We start from the raw sequence: 18,238 nt of genomic DNA on the forward strand, positions 1-18,238 counted from the left end.
AAACCACTCCTACTTGCACAGATTAAGTAAGTGCAGATAAACATTCACATTTTGATAAAGCATGAGAAGTGAAATAACTGAAGAACACAGAGTAGTGACCCTTGTTATTCTGTATTTGTTACATATAAAGGCAAAGGTGAACAACATGAACTATAAAAAGAGAGGAGGATTTTTAAAACCTTATTACAAATACAATAGTACCAGCATTCTGCCAAAAAAAAAAAAAAGGCAAGAATATATGAAAGTTCCATTTTTAACTTAATGGTCCTTTCTTAAATTTAAAATTTAGTACTTCATGAAATACTAGGTACATTCAGCAATCCAAAGAAAAAAAAAATTCAGACAGCTTTTGGTCATGTCAATTTGCTAGTCTACAATTTCTGTAAAAGTACTGTTTTATTCTTCTCACAAAAAAAAAAAAAAAAGATACTGAGGATTCAAGGAAAACAGCATTGTAACTATAATCAGCCAACACATCTAACACACACAGGACACACAGTGACTTAATAAAAATTGTATGCTGAAGCTCTGATACTCATCCTTGACTTTAACATATTATTGACTGTGCTTTTTAAAAAAACTCAAAACTAATAATGGTGGCATTTCTCAGGATTGGACATGTGAAAGCCACTGCTCCAAGCACCAGAAAAGGAGTGAAGAGAATCAAGGAATAAAACGTGCAATTTGCCCAAAGTGAGGTCATAGTAATTATAACGTGTACTTTTAAGAAGACCCAGCACCAATGTATGACAGACTGTGAACTACAGAAATTTAATCCTTCAAAGCTTTCTAGATTTAATTATATTTGAAGTTTCTTGTGTCTATTAATGCAAAATATAGGAAATTAAAATACTGAAATTAAGAACCCGACATTAAAGGAAATTATGTATGTTTAATGGAAGATCTTAATGTGAAAATCTAGCATGCCATTTTTAAATCCTGAAATAATCTTAGAGCCTTTTCCTGCTGCAAGCATTGATTTCAAAATCTTATGCAACCTTGTACTTTCCATGTCTCTTTGCAGAGTGTGGATGTAGCAGAGTGGCCAGGATTACCTGTGAAGCATATGAAAGGAGACTACAAGCTGAGGTTCATTAGTCGTCTGAGAACGGATGAGCTTGCTCTTCGTTTGGGCAGAAGCGATAGTGCCATCCGACAAGGAAAACCGATAAACAGGACTAAAAGCTAGTCCCTGCCTCAGCACTGCAAGCAAGCAAAAAGAGTTAAATTAATGAGAAACTGTAGTACAGGTAGTTTAGCTGCTCAGCATCTGATGCTCTAAATCCAATCAGCACTGATATCACAGATACTGTGCTACTTAAATAAGGAGAAAACTCCTCACTTTGGAAAATAAATAGTTGAAATGCACATAAAATAAAGGATCCCACATATTGTAGGGTGATTAAAAGAAAATCTATATGGAGTGACAGCAATAACAGGAAGTTACTATGAAACACAGTGTATTTCAGGAGTAAACAGGAAGTTCTTGATATCCATTTCACTCTTTATCAAATATGTGTCTAATTCCTTTTGTTCCTCATACTTTTTTTCATCTGTATCATCTATACCGTGATGATTAATACAAATGTCTTTAGTTTTTAGATCATGTTTCCAACAGCCTGTATCTTTTCCTCCATATTGCCTGCCTAAACTGTCTTGTAACAGTTACTTTAAATACATCTTTAATTTAAAAAGTACATAAATCTCTTACATGGGAACAACTGGAAATAAGAACAACTGAAATGAGAAAGTTTTACTTTCTAAAGAACAAATAACAAAGATATACAACTCAAAAAAATGACAAATACAATTACCTAAGCTAAAATTTGGGCTGTGTTACCCTTTCCCAGTGTTGACTGCATTTCAGGTTTGGTGTTTACTTCACTGTACATATTCTGCAGCTCTTTAAGTTTTCAGTGTACATCTGAACTTCAAGAAATTCAACCTCTACAAATAATTTTAATTTCCTATTTTTTTCATACATATACATTTTCTGTGTTTTTTTAAATTTTTTTTTTTTTAATTAACAGTATAATCTGATATTCATTTCATTACTTGTCTTTCAGTATTTCCTGTTGTAATGAAATTACATGGTTTTCCAAGGGTGGCCTTTATTTGTCTCGTCTACAGAGCTATCACATTTTCAGCCTTGCAAGACTGGGTATGATTGCTTTCCTTCCCTGTCCCCCACTGTTATATATTGTTCTGCAAGGTTTCAAAGTATTATTTAGGCACTGAGAAAACAGGAAGCACAATTTAAACAACCAGAAGAGTTTCTTTCAGAGTAAAAACGTAAAGAAAAACAAAAACCTACAACTGTGAAACAATACAAAGCAAAATTTCACTGTTAGGTATGTCATTGTTTCAGTTTAACCTTTGGGCACCAGAAGGTCCAAAGCTCTTAACTTTAGCATATACCACATCAGGAAATTCCAGTACTCAATGCCAACAGGATACAAGTGAAATCTCTACTTAAATCATTTTCCAAACCAATTCTTTAAGCAAACAAGAATGTTTCCGTATTCCTCCTGAGGAAATGCTGTTTTTCTGACTGTGGCCAATAAAAACTTACCATATATTCTGCATTTTATACTGATATTTAATTTCAAAGCATGTTTTTTTATTGTTTATCAAGCTAATTCTGCATTTTTTTTTCACATTGTAACACTGGATTACTTGCAGGAGACCATTACCTTCTTCACTTCTGTTCTCAAACCATAACGACTTAAAAAATGCAAAGGGTTTCTCAGTCAAGCACAAAGATGCTATGGCCCAAGATATGCCTTGTTTTTCTTTTCTACGCTGCAGGGCAGGGGAGGGAAACATTTCAGCCATTAGTCCTTCCCAGTGCTGTATCCTTTGCAATAAAGCAATTCCAGAGGTTTTTCCTCCTCCTCTTGTCACTCACTCTCTTCACTTCCACAAGAGAAGAGCCTTCTCATTTAGACTAATTGCACAGCTTATACCACGACCCTAAGCCTCTCCTGCAAAACGATACAGTGTAAACTCCAAAGCACATATATTTTCATCACTTCACAGATAGCTTAGAGAGGACTCATTCAAACCTTGGCACTAGGTATAGGAGCTGCTAATTTGGTCAGGAATAACTTGAAGAGGACTGAAGTAACAAGTAGTGGGATGTCATAAGAGATACGCCTAGATGACCTTCGGTACAGGTGGGTTCTTACCTGAAACTGCTCTCTAAACCCCTGGTGTAACTTTAACTGCATACTACCCTCTTCAGTTCTGTCTGAAATCACAGCTGTGAACTCTTAGCACTTCTACTGTATATACCCCAAAAACTGCTATCTAAGATACCACAGTATTTCTGCGCCTCCACATTCCTAAAACGCCACCTTAAAGTTTCATGAAAGCAGAACATATTAAAGACTATTTAACTAATGCCTCATGACTAAAGCTCTTTTTTTGTGTGTATTTGGTGGAATAATTTGATATTTCAGTTACAATTTGGTTCCAAGACAGCATGCCTGCTGCTTAATGACCATAGTAACTATTTGTTACAGGCTGGCTGTAAACCCTGTTCTACAAACATGAACCCAAAGAATGATGCTCCTGCACTGGAAACGTTCCAGTTGTTCCCCACTGGTTTTGAAATTACTTTCCCATGGACTAGAAAGGGTCATTTGTTTTTACTAATTTGGATCTATGTTACTAGAATTAGCAGTATAAGGGTTTTACCAAAAATCCCCATCCAGTCACTGCCACAGAAACCTCATGGGGAACCTTTCACAGCGCAGTATTCTCCTACATCTTACCTGCCGTAATCTTGACTAAGTAGATGTGCTTGTGCTATATTCTATAACACTTATCAGCTAGATACAGTGCAACAATGCAGGTTTGCAAACAGCACAAGCGCTGCAGCTTTGGCAATTCACACTGAGTGTTTCTCACAGGGAAACGTGGCAGTAAATGTCCATTTTTGTAGAGAAAAGGAATATAGGTCAATGACCTGCAATGTGTGAGTTGAGGTTCTGAAGAATGATGGGCAGTGAATATTTCACTGGGCAACATGCAAGGGTCTTTCATTCCAAAATAACTGACATTTTGAAGCTTTAAAGCACATTCCAAGGTGGCACAGTTATAACAAGCAGGTTAAAGCAAATAGGGTGAAAGGTGCAACACCTGTACAGAGAGCCATCAGTGTGTTAGGTAAATCAGCTTGAGAAGGGGACTGTCACTAGTCCTCGATTGTTCCATGTAAACATAACAAAGAGAACAACAACCAAGAGATATAAATGACAAACAGTTTAAATATAGAAAGTGCTAAAAATATGAAACCTAACCTTCCTGGTGATGCCTCTTGGCAAAAGATATTTCTCCCTCGTGCTGTAAATGGAACCTCTGAATGCATCTTCTCACCAAATCCTCCCAGCCAGGTTTCATGGCTGCTCGCATGGTACTTGTGTCCAGTGAAGTTATTTTGCCTGGTATTAGATACATTAGAAAACACTTGTTACAGCAATTTCCCCATTGAGGAAAAGAAATTAAAAACTCCTACTCGTGTTTCACAATACCTTGTAGATCCTGGCGTGTAGTAAAGCTCTCTGATGAATGAAGAAGTGGTCTTTCCTTCATTGGCGCTCTTCTTGCAACACAAATCAAGCAAGACTGCAAATCTGAAAGAAAAATGTTACTTTATTTTTTATAGAAGGGGAAGACTTTTGTTTACACAAAGACTTCAAAAATATTTTTAAAAAGTTCCTTAAATCTATTTGAACCAAAAAATAGGTCTTGTACCAATAAAAAGATATACAAAACTCAGTGAGTTTATATCTTCATTATTTCCTACAACACTGAACAAAACAAAAAAGGTGGGTTTGTTTTCTCTTTTTGAAGAATAATTATCAAGGACTCCAGCACAACTGATAAGTATTGGCACATGTTTTGCATATACCTGTAGTAGCTCAACCATTCCGGAGATAATTAATGAACAAGAATACACTACAGGCACAAAGAGCACATTTCTTCAACACTCACCATTTCGTACCTTCTAAACCACATTTCTTAAACATGCCCCAAATGCCTGCTGTCTCTGAGAAAGCAGCTTCAAAATAACCATTTGTACTTACCTGAATACTTATAAAACAATCTGAGGAAATTTACCTGCTGAAGTAGTAAATGGTAAAGGAAATGGTAAACCACAATTGTCTTCAAATTCTAAGAATTCAAAAAATTGCCCTTCAAAACTTTCTTCCCAGTCAGCTACATTCTTCTTACAACTGAAGCAATGTAAAACTAGGATATCTCCTTCAGGTAAACGGTTTCTCTCAATTTCAACTATACTGGTTTAACAAATAGGTGCATGCAAGTGTATACACTCATAGCCAAGATGAAAGTATCTTTCTACAGTTAAATGAAAAAGGAAAAAAACTTATAATTTTTCCATTTTTTCAGGACTTAGAGCTCACTTTATCAATTGCCCCAAAACTTCAACAACACAAATATGAAGTGGTAATTACCTTCACCGTCCTCCTTGAAGGAATTTGGTTGAGAAACAGCAAAGCACTGCATAGTTTCATATTTCTGATGTGCTTCCTGGTTATCATGGCCTTCTTCAGAATCAGCAAGAGGTTTTACCAGCATCCGACAAGTAAAGGTATGGCTATTACGCCTAGGAGTGTCACCAGACCAAGATCCCCCATTCACTGAGCAAAAGCAAAGATCACATAGTGAGATAAACCTGGTAGCAGGCATTTCTGCTGCTTATCCACAGGAAATTAATCAAGGTGCTTTGCAAACTGGTCGAGAAACAAGTTCATTTAACAACAACAATCTAATTTTAATATTAAAGCCCAAACCAGTACATAACAAAGTGATTTACAAAATTATCAGATTTTAAGAGCACTGCTAATTTGTTCAGCTATCATGCTTTTTTCAAATGACTTAAAATGACATAGTAGAAAAGCAGGATAAAAGTCCAAATATTGGTGCATGTAAAAATTATACAGTACTGTGTAGATCAAGTTAATTTGTAAGTCTGGAAAAAATAAGGCAGTATGTAGGATCTTTCCAGTGAACTTGAAAGTTATTAATACAAAAGAGATGTCTACACTGTACAAAAATCTGTGTCCAGATTAGAAAGGGAAAGAAAAGGAACTAATATGTATTTATAAAACCAGGAAGCAATACAATAGGGAATATACTGAAACACGCAGTCTCAGCTACAATGGGAAAGACTGGAGGGATGAGAATGACCTGGGTGGAGTGATGGATAAAATAAAGGCCTAACACAGTGTTTAAGACAAGTAAAAAAAGAAACAAAATCCTTAGATGCACAAATATAGGTACTGGACATTAGTCGGAGCGAATTAATGCAGCATGACATAAGGAAATAGCAGGGTCATATTTAAAATACTCTTCCCTTGCCCTCTTGAGTCATAAAATGCAATAAAGGCAGTAATATATTGAGTTTAGCCATTTACATTTTTGCTTCTTCAGGGTATATAAGTACACTAATAAAATGCTACAGTGAATTGCATAACACTTTAAAAACTGCTGTAGGTAAGTGAGGCACCCGGTATTGACTTTCTCCTTCTTTTCACCTCCTCCAAAATACAATCACATTAAAACTAATATCAATATGAATCAAAAAATGGCTGCAACTAACAAAAACAGGTTTTGAAAAATAAGCGTAAGAATTAAAACATTGAAATAAAAATCCTAGTATAAGGAGGTTGCCGGTTTTTCTTTCATATTCCCCCTTTCCTGGGCCATTCTTGGAAAAACCAGCCTAGACAGAGAACTAACAGAGTTCACATAGCTAATGCTGTCTTTTAGTGATTCACCCTGGAGATCCATTAAAAAATATCAGCTAACATGAGTTACTAAGAGCAATTTTAACAAAGAAAAATTTGAAAAGAGTGGAGGATGCTTTTGAGAATAATATTAATCATTCATAGTCTATATATACATTAAAAATATAGAGTGTATACGATGAAACTGTAAGTAATAGAAGGACATTAACTTCAGTTATTGAAACACTGACTTATAAAATCAAAGTTAAATAAGTAATGATATGATATGAGGAAAAGTTATATACCTAAAGATTTTGGCAGCAGGATTTTGACAAATTCATTGTGGTCCCCTACATGCAGGATGCTATATATGCTTGTGTTCATCAGCTCTTCTTGGTTGTACCTCAGGTACTGTGTCACATTCTCAGAAACAAACACGACATTACCTTCTGGGTTCACTACAAAGAAGAACCCATCTAGGGCCTATAGAGGGAAAAAAAGAAAAGCAGAGAGAGAGAAACACAATACCAAACAATCAGATTAACAAGATGCCCAGAAAATAAATACTCCACCCAGAAGACACAGCAGAATCTTTCCACATCAACCCCAGTTCTTATATTATTGTCTGTAATAGCAATGGACACATTTCAGATTGAGCATCTAATCTTACTTATATCAAACTAGTGTAAAAGCACAGAAAGGTGCACACTTTGCAAAATAATGAAATCCATCCATCAAAAAAACCAAATCTCCCACCCCAAACAAACAAACATAAATAATGGAAGAGGTTGCTATTTATCAGAAGATGGTTCTGCTAAACCTACAGCCTGTTCACTCCTCTATGTAGTACAGGAAGACTGATCCCAGGAAAACACCACAGGACATGCTGTTACAAGGCAAGGAAAACACAAGCAGAAAGAAAGAGAAAGACTCTCTCCCCATCCCCAGAAGTGGATCTTCACGCAGCCAGGAATGCGAGAGATTAACAGCAGAGAAGGGCAAAGGGAGCTCAGAGCAGGCAGTGAGCAGTAAGGATGGGAGAGCTTTAGTCTCTACTGCCAGGAGTGCTTTAATTTTTTTTTAATTTGACACCAGTTTAATTCAATCCACACATGATCCAGAGAACAGGAACCAGACTTTCACCTCTTCAGCTCAGCTTCACGGTTTTCCAAAGGACTTAAAGTTTCTGTGAGGAAGTGTCTACATTAGTATTTTCTGCTGAATAGTTTCCCCCCTTATCTCTTGTGACAGTAACAACCTCGCTGCAGCATTCTTTCCAAGATATCTCCCCTGCGTTATCTGAAGCCTAAGCCAAATACTACATCACTTCTACCCAATGAGGATAAAGTAAAAATTTGAGTATTGGTAAGAAATTCTCATGTAAACTTTATTTTTCTTAAGATGTCAGCATGATTGTGGACGGTAGAAATGTCAGAATACATTCATCTAACTTTATCTCATAAGAGCAGATAAAGGGGGATACATTTAAACTTAAAGCACCAAAGCATTCCACTAACATCCTACACAGACTTCTTCAGCTTTGCCTGATTCATTCACCTCTCTAAGGATTGGCAGGAAATCACTAGAAGAGTTGTGAGTTATTGTATCTCCAGAGACAGAAAGAAATCAGAAAAGCACGCAACTCATGATTCATTATGGGTCAAAACCAAGTGGATCCATACTAAACCTGAACACAGGAGCTGCCATAGCAAGCATGTGGCATATTTGATACGGCCGCATTTGTACACTGTACAACTTGTGCGTTGGTCTTAGCAGGCAGTTCTCAAGTCCTCTGATTACAGAGATGTTAAAAATGCTGTACACTACTGAACAATTAGCAAATCCAGACAGCAAAAGAGAAGTCTTAGGATGGAATTTACTTCTGTCTTCAGCCACCTAGCACAAGGCTAAAGAGAAGACAGAGCCAGGCTCTAGTCAGAGGTTCACAAGGGAAGGATAAGACACAACAGACATGCATTGGAAGACTGGAAACTTCATGGAGATACAAGGAAAAAAAATTCACTATGAAGGTGGTCAGATATGGGAAGAGGTTGTGAAACTGCCCTCCCCAGAGCTGTTCAAACCTTGGCTGGACTTGGATCTGGGCCACCTGTTGTACTTGGACCAGCTTGCACTGGGAGGTTGGAATACACAGGCTTCAGAGGTTCTTCCCAAACTAAGTTAGATAATCATTCTGTTCCAGCGGAGGGATAGTTAAAGCACAATGCTCAAGCAGAGCAGCTGAGGCAATGGTTGACACACACTTTCTTCATTCTATTTTATATTACAACATAATAAACCCCATAAATAAATGCACAAGTGTATAGTTTTCCTGACTGCCTCTAAATTAAGATAAACCAAGTCTTTTTTCCTCCTGTTGTCATAAATTTTAATCTCTAACTTTTCTTTTTTTATCATTGCCTTCTTGTTTCTGATAATTCTTGGTTTCTCCTGTTAATTTACTTTCTTTGGAGAGCTCCCTCCCTTCTATGTGCTTTCTTAACATTCATTACATTTTCCTGCTGAATACTATTTAAACTAGCAATGATTTACAATTATTAATAAATTGAGGCTCTAATATGATTTTCTGTTAGCACCTCTGCTATGGATTAGGATCTTAGACTGCATTTCACCACCATTTGAAACCAGTGTAAGCATGACCTCTTTGATTTAGTCCTTTCCACATCATGACAGCACCCTGTACTGTGCGAGGATATGAAGAGCTGGATCAAAGAACTGAGTTGGTTGAAAACTAATTGAAGAAAAAAAAAGACGCTAGCCACATCAGTCTCCTGAACTGGTTCACCATGGAACCACATGGTGTTTAGAGCTGGCAGAAGGGTATGGGTTTGGCTAAACCATTCTACTTGCTAGCTGTCCACACATCAATTCAAAGGGATTGGAAAACCAAAGCCATCACAGATGTTTACTGCAGTCCTAATGAGAAAATTTTCAAAGGTGAAGATGGCAAGCAAGAGATTTTGAGAGTTACTGGCATCCCACAATAATTTTCAGTTTTCTCTACTCTTTCCTAGTGTGGCAACTTCTTTGCCCAAGGAAGTGCTCTGTGCTGTTTCCTCACAGCTGCTTCTTGGGTTGACCACAGAAGTGGTCTTTTGGGCCTAGAATAACAAAAGGCTTTATATTTCAGTCTCTCATTTCTTTCTATTCTATTAATAAAATAATCTTGCAGATAAGCAGCAGCAGGCTTTTGAGCAAGTGCACCAAGTTAAATATTCTAGAAGCTTTCACCTTTGTAATAATTTCTTAATTCTGTGTCCAGATGTGAGCCACCACAATCAATAACTTTTCTTCAGAGCTACTGGGACAAAGGGTTAACAAATAATGGGCAACATGATGGAAGGGAAACCAAGAAAACAGATATTATTTTAGATGATATATTGGAATGGAAAATACATTTGTATTCTTTGAGGTGTTGTCAGTTCTCTCTTGGCTATTTTTCCACACTTTCATGCTACCTACTTTATGTTTGAACCAAGATATATGTTAAAATATTCCAAAGAGGGAGCTGCTTGATGAATTTTACTCACTTTCTTCAGCTGGAAACACTCACTATTTTGAGGATTCTTTGGTTTCACTTTTTAGCAAAAACAGATCAAATTTCTAAACCAAATCAACTAATAAACTGTTCATCATCATTGCTATTTTTATTTGGCAATGAAAAAGGGTAGGTTTTTTGAAGAGGTTGTATAAAGGGGTTTTGTAAAGATGAAATAACTTAATTGCATTTCCTTAAGGTGATAAAGACACAAAGAAAGTATCTGTAGTCTTTTCACAGCAAACACGTAACAACTTTCAGTCCTTTTTAAGTTTCTTGGTGCAAAAGGACCATGGTTCATTAATTGAGTTCCACAATCTTTCATTGTTAATATGCAATGGTTTCAATGCAAAGAAAAACTAAATTAAATGGAATAATGAAACAGACAGGTGATTTTACACGTCATGTTTGCTGCAATAGCCAATCATGCAAGATAAGCCAGGAAAAATACTGCCTTATTCTTATTTTCCCTGTGATTAAAACAGGTCATTCCAATTAAATTAACAGAAAATTTACAGATAAATTTTAGCATAGCAATGTAAGAGATGAATGTTTAACCTTGTTTGATAGCAAAACCAACAACATTCAATTCAGTGAGTATGCATAATAAATAATTAATTTGTTAGCCCTACTTCTCAAAGAACAATATTTTTCCTCCAACCTGTCTAATCTTTCTTATGTTTAGTACTCTGTATTTGGAGCCCTTATTTCATATGCAGTATAGAAAACTATGTGTTCATTTAACAAATTATGAAAAATAACTGGCAAATTGGCAAAGTGTTCTCAAATAGTTAAAGCTGTTATAAATGCATTTAGAAATGATCAATAATTATGCTTTTGCCAAAGCTGGTTCCTTTAGCCTCATTCAGAGTTTGTTTTTTATGTTATCTAAAGTAACATTTATTCTTCCTTACAGATAAAGTCCACAGCCAGAACAGGAATAAACAGTTTGCAAGTGAGCTTAAGCAGATGAAGCAGTAGTGCCAAAGGACAGTAGCATATGACATTAGGATCCCAGACAACATCCCTACCCAACATTATTATTAATACATTTGGAAGCTAGGTTTTACCCACACAGCCTTTTGGAGGATCAAAATAAAAGCTAAAATCAAACAGAAATCTTAACTGAATAAACTGAAATGCACATTTTGAAAAGCTCTCTAGATTACTTTTATATTCTAGAGGGGAGAGTCCTGCTGTAATGCCAAAAAATTAAAACAGTATAGCAATAACATGCAATTCCAGAGAAAGCATTATTCACTTGTATATTACTGTATATATAAGTTAATGTTTAGGTAGAACAGGTCTTCCACAGCTGTTGTGGTTTAGAACAAATAAAACAGGCACATGCAGACACCCAAGATCTCCTACCAGCTGAAGCCCCTCAAGTTGTCTATATTCCAAAGAAGCAGAACTCTCTTTTTCTGCCTCTCCCTACCCCCAGTTAAAGAGAGTTTCATCACTGAATCCAACTGAAATAGGCTGTCTGCTCTTAAATGACAATCTCAAGAAGTCAAGATGGCTTATCTCTCTTGACCATTCCTTTATGGCGACCTCTGACTACACCTTTTAATTTAATTCATCCTAGGAGGAGCAAAACTACCTTAAATAAAGGAATTTTGTGCTCTTTACCTCAAGCATCATTGGTCCAAGTGCATCCTTGTCGATGACACTCTGACCCGTAGATGATACATCTGCTTTTTGCACTTCATCTTCATTAGCTGCTGCTGCTTTTTCTGCAATAAAGAAAACTATGTCTTAAATGACAGAGCAGTGATCCCTCAGAGATACACCAAGAGCCCACAGAGAATTGAGAACAGCTATGAAACAGTTATAGTGCAACAGTTCTGAAAATGAGATTAAACAGTCTTCCATAATGATTCAACGGAAACATAACCAGCCTATTTCCTTCTCGGTTTTCAGGTTTTATAACACTATTGAAATAATTTCTGCCATTTCTCTGCTAGACATTTTACTGAACTACAAAACCTAACACTGGGCAAAGACAAGGGCCTTACATTAAGATGCAGTGAGCAAAAGCCAGGATCAAGGTGTATGAAAAGACTGATCTAAAACAGCATGCAAAGCTTACAGCTGCACAACTTTTCCACAATAGCTATATTTAGAAGGAAAAACAGAAGTCCACAAATCTCCGTTTCAGTACTGAGAAACAGCCATCTCAGTTCTGTTCCCATGCCTCCACCCACATTCTTACTATCACACAATTTTCATACCACCTTATTTGCCAATATGTTATTAGAACTACATACAATTTCAAGTGCTGTATTTGAAAATTACAGGCAAGAAAATAATGATTTAAGGTTTCTGGAACATAATGCCAGACATTACAATGTGTTACGTACAGCATCACAGATCACACCCAGCTCCAAATGTATGGGATGCTCACAGAACTTTCAAATCTAGTGGGTTTATAGTTCATATCAAGTAATGGACTGTATTAATTTTTCTACTCCAAGAATGATTCCGGTGTTTAAGGGTGAAGTAATAGAAGTAATAAAAATACTATACAAAATACCTATTCTAGTATTACATATTATACATAGCAAATTGAAATTAGTAACTTTTTGTTGCTAGTTCTATACTCAAAACATTCTTTTATTATTTTTCAAGCAGCAGCTATGTAAAAGTAATGCCACCCTGCAATCTAGAATATTAACAATAGTTAAGGATTTCTTATTTTTAGTATGATTTTTAGATTATTTTAACAAACACACAAGCACACTGAAATTACAAGAACAAGAAATTATGCCTTCTACAACAATAAACCAGAAGATTAATTTAGGAATTACTGAAAGTACAATGTATTGATGGTACAAAGGGCCTCTGGAAAATCATCTCTAGTGAAAATTAAAGCATCAGTCATAGAAATCAAAATGTATCCAAATGTACAGTATTTTCTGCTATCTGTAGATCTGCAATACTGCAGCCAAAGTTCCTCTGAACCTTCCTTGGCAAAGGTTATACAGTCAGTGTGAATATATGCTGCTAAGACATACAGTAAAGAAATTGCTTCTGAGAACCCCTGGGTGTTCTCCTATCAGTGATCACCCACTGGCAATAAGGCTTTGGTCACTTGGGCTGTCTCATCCTAGAATTCTGCAGTTTCTTGCTTTCATGAAAAGATTCATGAAAATCTTAGCTGTCTTCTTAGGGTATGTTCTTACACTATATAACACCACTGTGAATAATGATGAAACAAAATTGCTCTGAAGATAGATTGTTGCAACTAATGGACTAATTTTAAATCACTCTTATTAGCATAATCTGTTAGAAATAAACACAGTAGAAATAACTATTAACATTTCCTCTACAACTTAAATTCATCAGGATACAAAATTAGTATTTTTGGATTAGACTAGGGACTACAGTGAGATTTTACAAATATTTTTTTTTCCTTACCTTTCTTCTTTTGGCAAAAAGTAGAAATTAGATGTAACAGAAAAACAATTGAACAATCCTTCCCATACTACAATACAGCAGAATTGGCACCATATGATGATACAAAACCGAAAACATGTTCTAAAAATTCTAAAAGAATTCTAAAAATAGAGCTGAGCTTTTAATAAAGTCAGTGGTGATATCTGTTTCCCATCTGTTCCTGGTAGCATAAAGTGATCTCTAGTTTCACACTGTAAAATGTTATAATGGATAGGGATACCAGCTTCCTGCTCTCATCCCCTCACGCTGCTTCAGCCATTGAGATCATTTTGTCTATGGGAGGACATGGGATTATTCTCTATATACCAGAAATGGAGGGGCTGCAGAGATGGTCCAGCAATGGTGTGCAAGCACATTAATTACATGCTGTTTCCAGCAGGTAACTGGCACCAGTTTACAGAGACTACTTTTACCGATTGTTTTTCACATAATACAAAATATTTGCTGTGATTCTTTTTCACTCTTACAGCCATGGAGTTCATACAAACCACCAATAACATCTGTAGAAGCAATTGTTGTCTTTTATGCACACTAGTAGGGTTTTATACAAACGAAAAAGAGAATGTTTCTAATTACTATAATGGTAGTCAACACAAAATCTGAAATACCAGGTCACATCAAGGATCTCTCAAACCTCACATCCAGTTCCTGAGTGGCTGCTTTTCTCTCTGCTTCCCCATTTCTCCACTTTGACTCTTTCAATCCTAACTGCCTGTTTTATCACTAGCTGTCTCTCACAACCATTTGACCTCTCCATTTTCTTTTCCTTTTGACACTGTTTTCCTCAGAGGGCTCAATAAACAAAGTGCTTGCTCAAGGAAAAAGTGTAACGAACGGAGAAAATATGCTATTATGTCTAAAATGCTATTTAGACACAAATGTTACCTGTCCACCTCTCCCCAAGATACTGACAATGTACACTACACTACTGATGACATTTGGCGAGGCATTCTGAAAAGCATTATAAATCACAAGTGCTCCAAAATTATGGACTTCATAATTGGATCTGTAACTTAATTGTGTAAGAATTCAAGTAACTGGAGAGCTTAGAAGAGGTTACACATTCAGGCCACAAGCCACACTTATTTAAGTGGCATTGTATAGGAAACCGTGGCCTCAGACAGCCTCTGAGTAGGACCAGCTGTAACTTAGGTCATTGTTATAAACTGAAGCTACTGATAATGTTCAACTGTGCAATGAATTGTCCATTTTTGACTAAACTACAAAGCCCTCATGAAAACTCTATCAGCACATACAGGAAAAGTAAGTCCAAATCCTGTCAGCAGTGTTGTCCCGACAGTCAGTCAAGGGGAATGTCTTGAAAAGCAAATCTTTCCTTCAGCAGTACAGCACATGGGGCCAATTAACAATGAAAATTTGTTGCAGGAAGGTTGGAAAAAAACAATGACTGATACACAAATATCGAATGCTGGCATCCCAAGTCAGTATTTTTCATTTTTCTTAACAGTTCCAGCTTATGGTACTAAGTAATGGTGCAAAAAATGTAAAGTTTACTTTCCCTTTTTTACTTCTCCTATCTTTTCTAGGTTCACTGGGGGCCCTGCAAACAAACCAAAAATTTTATAATTTCCACACTAGATTAATGATTTCTGAAAGTTAGGGGTTAGGAAAATATCTGCAGAGGCCCAACCTCACAAAGCCTCTCAGAAGCCTTTTTTCCAGCCCCATGGGAATTGCAGGTGATTAACCACAGCTGCTAGATTTTTCCACTGCAGCCACTCACACGGGGGGCAGGAGCTGGTTCCCTGATCTCACACCTTCCAGTGGTGCTGCCTCCTGGAACAGCGACATCCCTGTTCAAATGTCAGCAAAGTGTTACCAGGCATGCTACCGGCACAGTGGCCAAAGCAGAGCCCAGATCTAGTGTGGAAAGAGAAATATAGCCTTGTGTTGGTGGAGGAAGCGAGCTGGATGGAAAGGGGCTTCCCATGGCTTCATCGATTCTCCACTGGAGAAGGAGTGTTAAATTAGAAACTGGTCCCATCCTTATGCATATGGCTACCAGGGATCAAGCATATTTTATCTAAATTATAGTGGAATAAACTTCACGCACATGAAATTATTATTATCTCTGCTCAATTAAGAGATTAGCCTACAGAGAGTGAAAAATTTAAATAAAATAGAAGTACTCCTGAGAGAGATACTATAAAGAATATATACATCCAATTATGTAGTATTTCGTGATGTGTGTAATTTCGACTTTAAACTGTGGGTATGTTTACAATTGCATAAGCAGTAATATATTAAAATACCTATGAATATTTTCAATTGAGCATCTTCTTAGTGATCATTAACTGTATTTACTTTTCTACATTTAACATGCAGAATAAAGAAGGAAAAAAAGCCCTCAAAAGTATTTTCTGACAAATTTATGAGTGGGAAAGCCTCAAGCTTTATTTGAAGCTCATTCCAGATTCTGAAAGCAAACCTTTGTGAAATCACATTAGTTTAACAGAAATTTGTAAGTCAGAGAAAGAGAAGCCAAAAGCAATAGCTGGAAGTCTCCTGCTACATTTTAACTTAGGAAGCCTTCCTGGTTTTCCATCCTCCCAACTCAAGCTATGTCGGTGCTCTCTGGATTTCTGACAGCAGACTCAGAAGTGCTACTGATGGGCATCACCTTCTCTTGGTTGTAATTTAAACCCTACTTTCCTACATGTGGACAAGCAGGACCAGCTGAAACACCTAAAAGGCTGTCTTTGTCTGTATTTAAGCTCTGCTCCAGATTCCTTAAGGAAACCTGCTACAAAAATATTTCCCCCTTGATGCTCTCCGGAAAACCAAGAAGCATTTTTGAACTGAAGAACAAAACTGTAGCCTCTGCAGAAATTTCAAAAAGGTGAAGAATAATTTTAAAGAGAAAATTTACATCAACACACATTTAGTTTATTTTTCATAGGAGAAACACTTAGGGTTCTTCACAGAACAAGAAGAGCAAAAAAGAGATGCCGGTGAAATCCTCAACAGGGCAGTACCAATACTCTTAAAAACTTCTGAAGAAAGAGGGGAAGCAAAAAAAACCCTGTAACAGGAAAAATCAAATTTATTATCTAATATTGTTTAAAATAGGTTTTCTCAAGTGCCCTGTATATAATTCCTACTTCTCATAATTTTCTGAAATTGCTATTGAAATGCCACACCCATCTCAAATCACATATTCTCATTTGTATAATAGGTAAAAAAATAAGCTAAGAGATTTATTACAAGCAATATTAGAAAGCTCAACTCTGCACATTCGAAAAAATCATACAAATCAAGATCCTTGTAACAATAACGGTAACATTACTTGAAAGGGAATATAAATGCTATACAAAGTTTAAACATGCAATTAATTTTTACACTGAACTATCCTGAAAACAACTTATCTTCTCCATTTTTTGTATGCATTAGCCAACTACTTTTGTCTTGCCTCATTCATATTTGTAAATTTGCCATGTATGATCCTTCTAAATTGCTGAGCATAGTGGGTTTCTGTGGCTAGGTTTTGGTAGCTGGGGGGGCAAAAGGGGTGGCTTCTGTTAAAAGATGCTAGAAAATTTCCCTCTCTGTGGAGCCAAAGCCAGCCAGCTCCAGGATGGGCTTCCTGCCACTGGCCAAGGCTAAGCCAATTAGGAATGATAGTAGTGCCTCTGATAACACATTTAAGAATGGAAAGTTATTGCTCAGATGAAAAATCCAGCCAGTGAATAGTGGAGTGAGAACATGGGAATAACAACGGAGACACCAAGGTCAGTGCAGAAGGAGAGGCAGGAGGTGCTCCAGGTGCCGGAGCTGAGGCCCCTGCAGCCCGTGGTGCAGACCATGGTGGAGCAGCTGTGCCCCTGCAGCCCATGGAGGAACATCGGGGAGCAGACCCACCTGCAGCCCATGGAGGAGCCCATGCTGGAGCAGGTGGATGCATGAAGGAGGCTGTGACCCCGTGGGAGTCCCAGGATGGAGCAGGGTCCTGCCGGAGACCTGCAGCCCATGGAGAGGGAAGCCCATGCTGGAGCAGGTTTTCCCTGGTAGGACTTGTGGCACCTGTGGGGGACCCACATCAGTACAGCTCATTCGTGAAGGACTGCACCCCATGGAGAAGAGATCCACGGGACAGCAGTTTGGGAAGAACTGTTGCCTGTGGGATGGACTCACTCTGGAGAGGTTCATGAAGGATTGTCTCCCATGGGAGGGACCTCACGGGAGCAGGGGAAGGACTCCTCTCCCTGAGCAGTGGCAGAAACAATAACTGACCGTAAACCGCATTCCCCGTCTCCCTGCACTGCTGTGGGGGAAGAGGTAGGCTTTGGAAGGAAGGAGGGGAGGAGGGAAGGTGTTTTTAAGATTATTTTATTTCTCACTCTTTTGCTCTGATCCTGTTAGTAATCAATTTAACTAATATCCCCAGTTTGAGTCTGTTTTGCTCGTGATGGTGATCAGTAACTGACCTCTCCCAGCTCTTAACTCA

General features: G+C 37.3%; 1 protein-coding gene across 3 annotated transcripts in view; it reads right to left on the bottom strand.

Moving 5' to 3' along the window:
* Window positions 1-18,238, bottom strand: part of NCOA2 (nuclear receptor coactivator 2) — a 184,329-nt gene that overhangs the window by 41,265 nt on the left and 124,826 nt on the right. For all 3 annotated transcript variants that reach the window (XM_027638543.1, XM_027638545.1, XM_027638544.1), the window contains exons 6-11: window positions 11,947-12,050; window positions 7,061-7,238; window positions 5,481-5,666; window positions 4,536-4,637; window positions 4,305-4,445; window positions 1,056-1,203 (exon numbers count right to left, since the gene is read on the bottom strand). In XM_027638543.1, the coding sequence (XP_027494344.1) occupies window positions 1,056-1,203; window positions 4,305-4,445; window positions 4,536-4,637; window positions 5,481-5,666; window positions 7,061-7,238; window positions 11,947-12,050 (859 nt within the window). The remainder of the gene's footprint in view (window positions 1-1,055; window positions 1,204-4,304; window positions 4,446-4,535; window positions 4,638-5,480; window positions 5,667-7,060; window positions 7,239-11,946; window positions 12,051-18,238) is intronic.

The sequence above is a fragment of the Corapipo altera genome, unplaced genomic scaffold (genome assembly GCF_003945725.1).
Source record: "Corapipo altera isolate COAL_440 unplaced genomic scaffold, ASM394572v1 49, whole genome shotgun sequence".
Lineage (NCBI taxonomy): Eukaryota > Metazoa > Chordata > Aves > Passeriformes > Pipridae > Corapipo > Corapipo altera.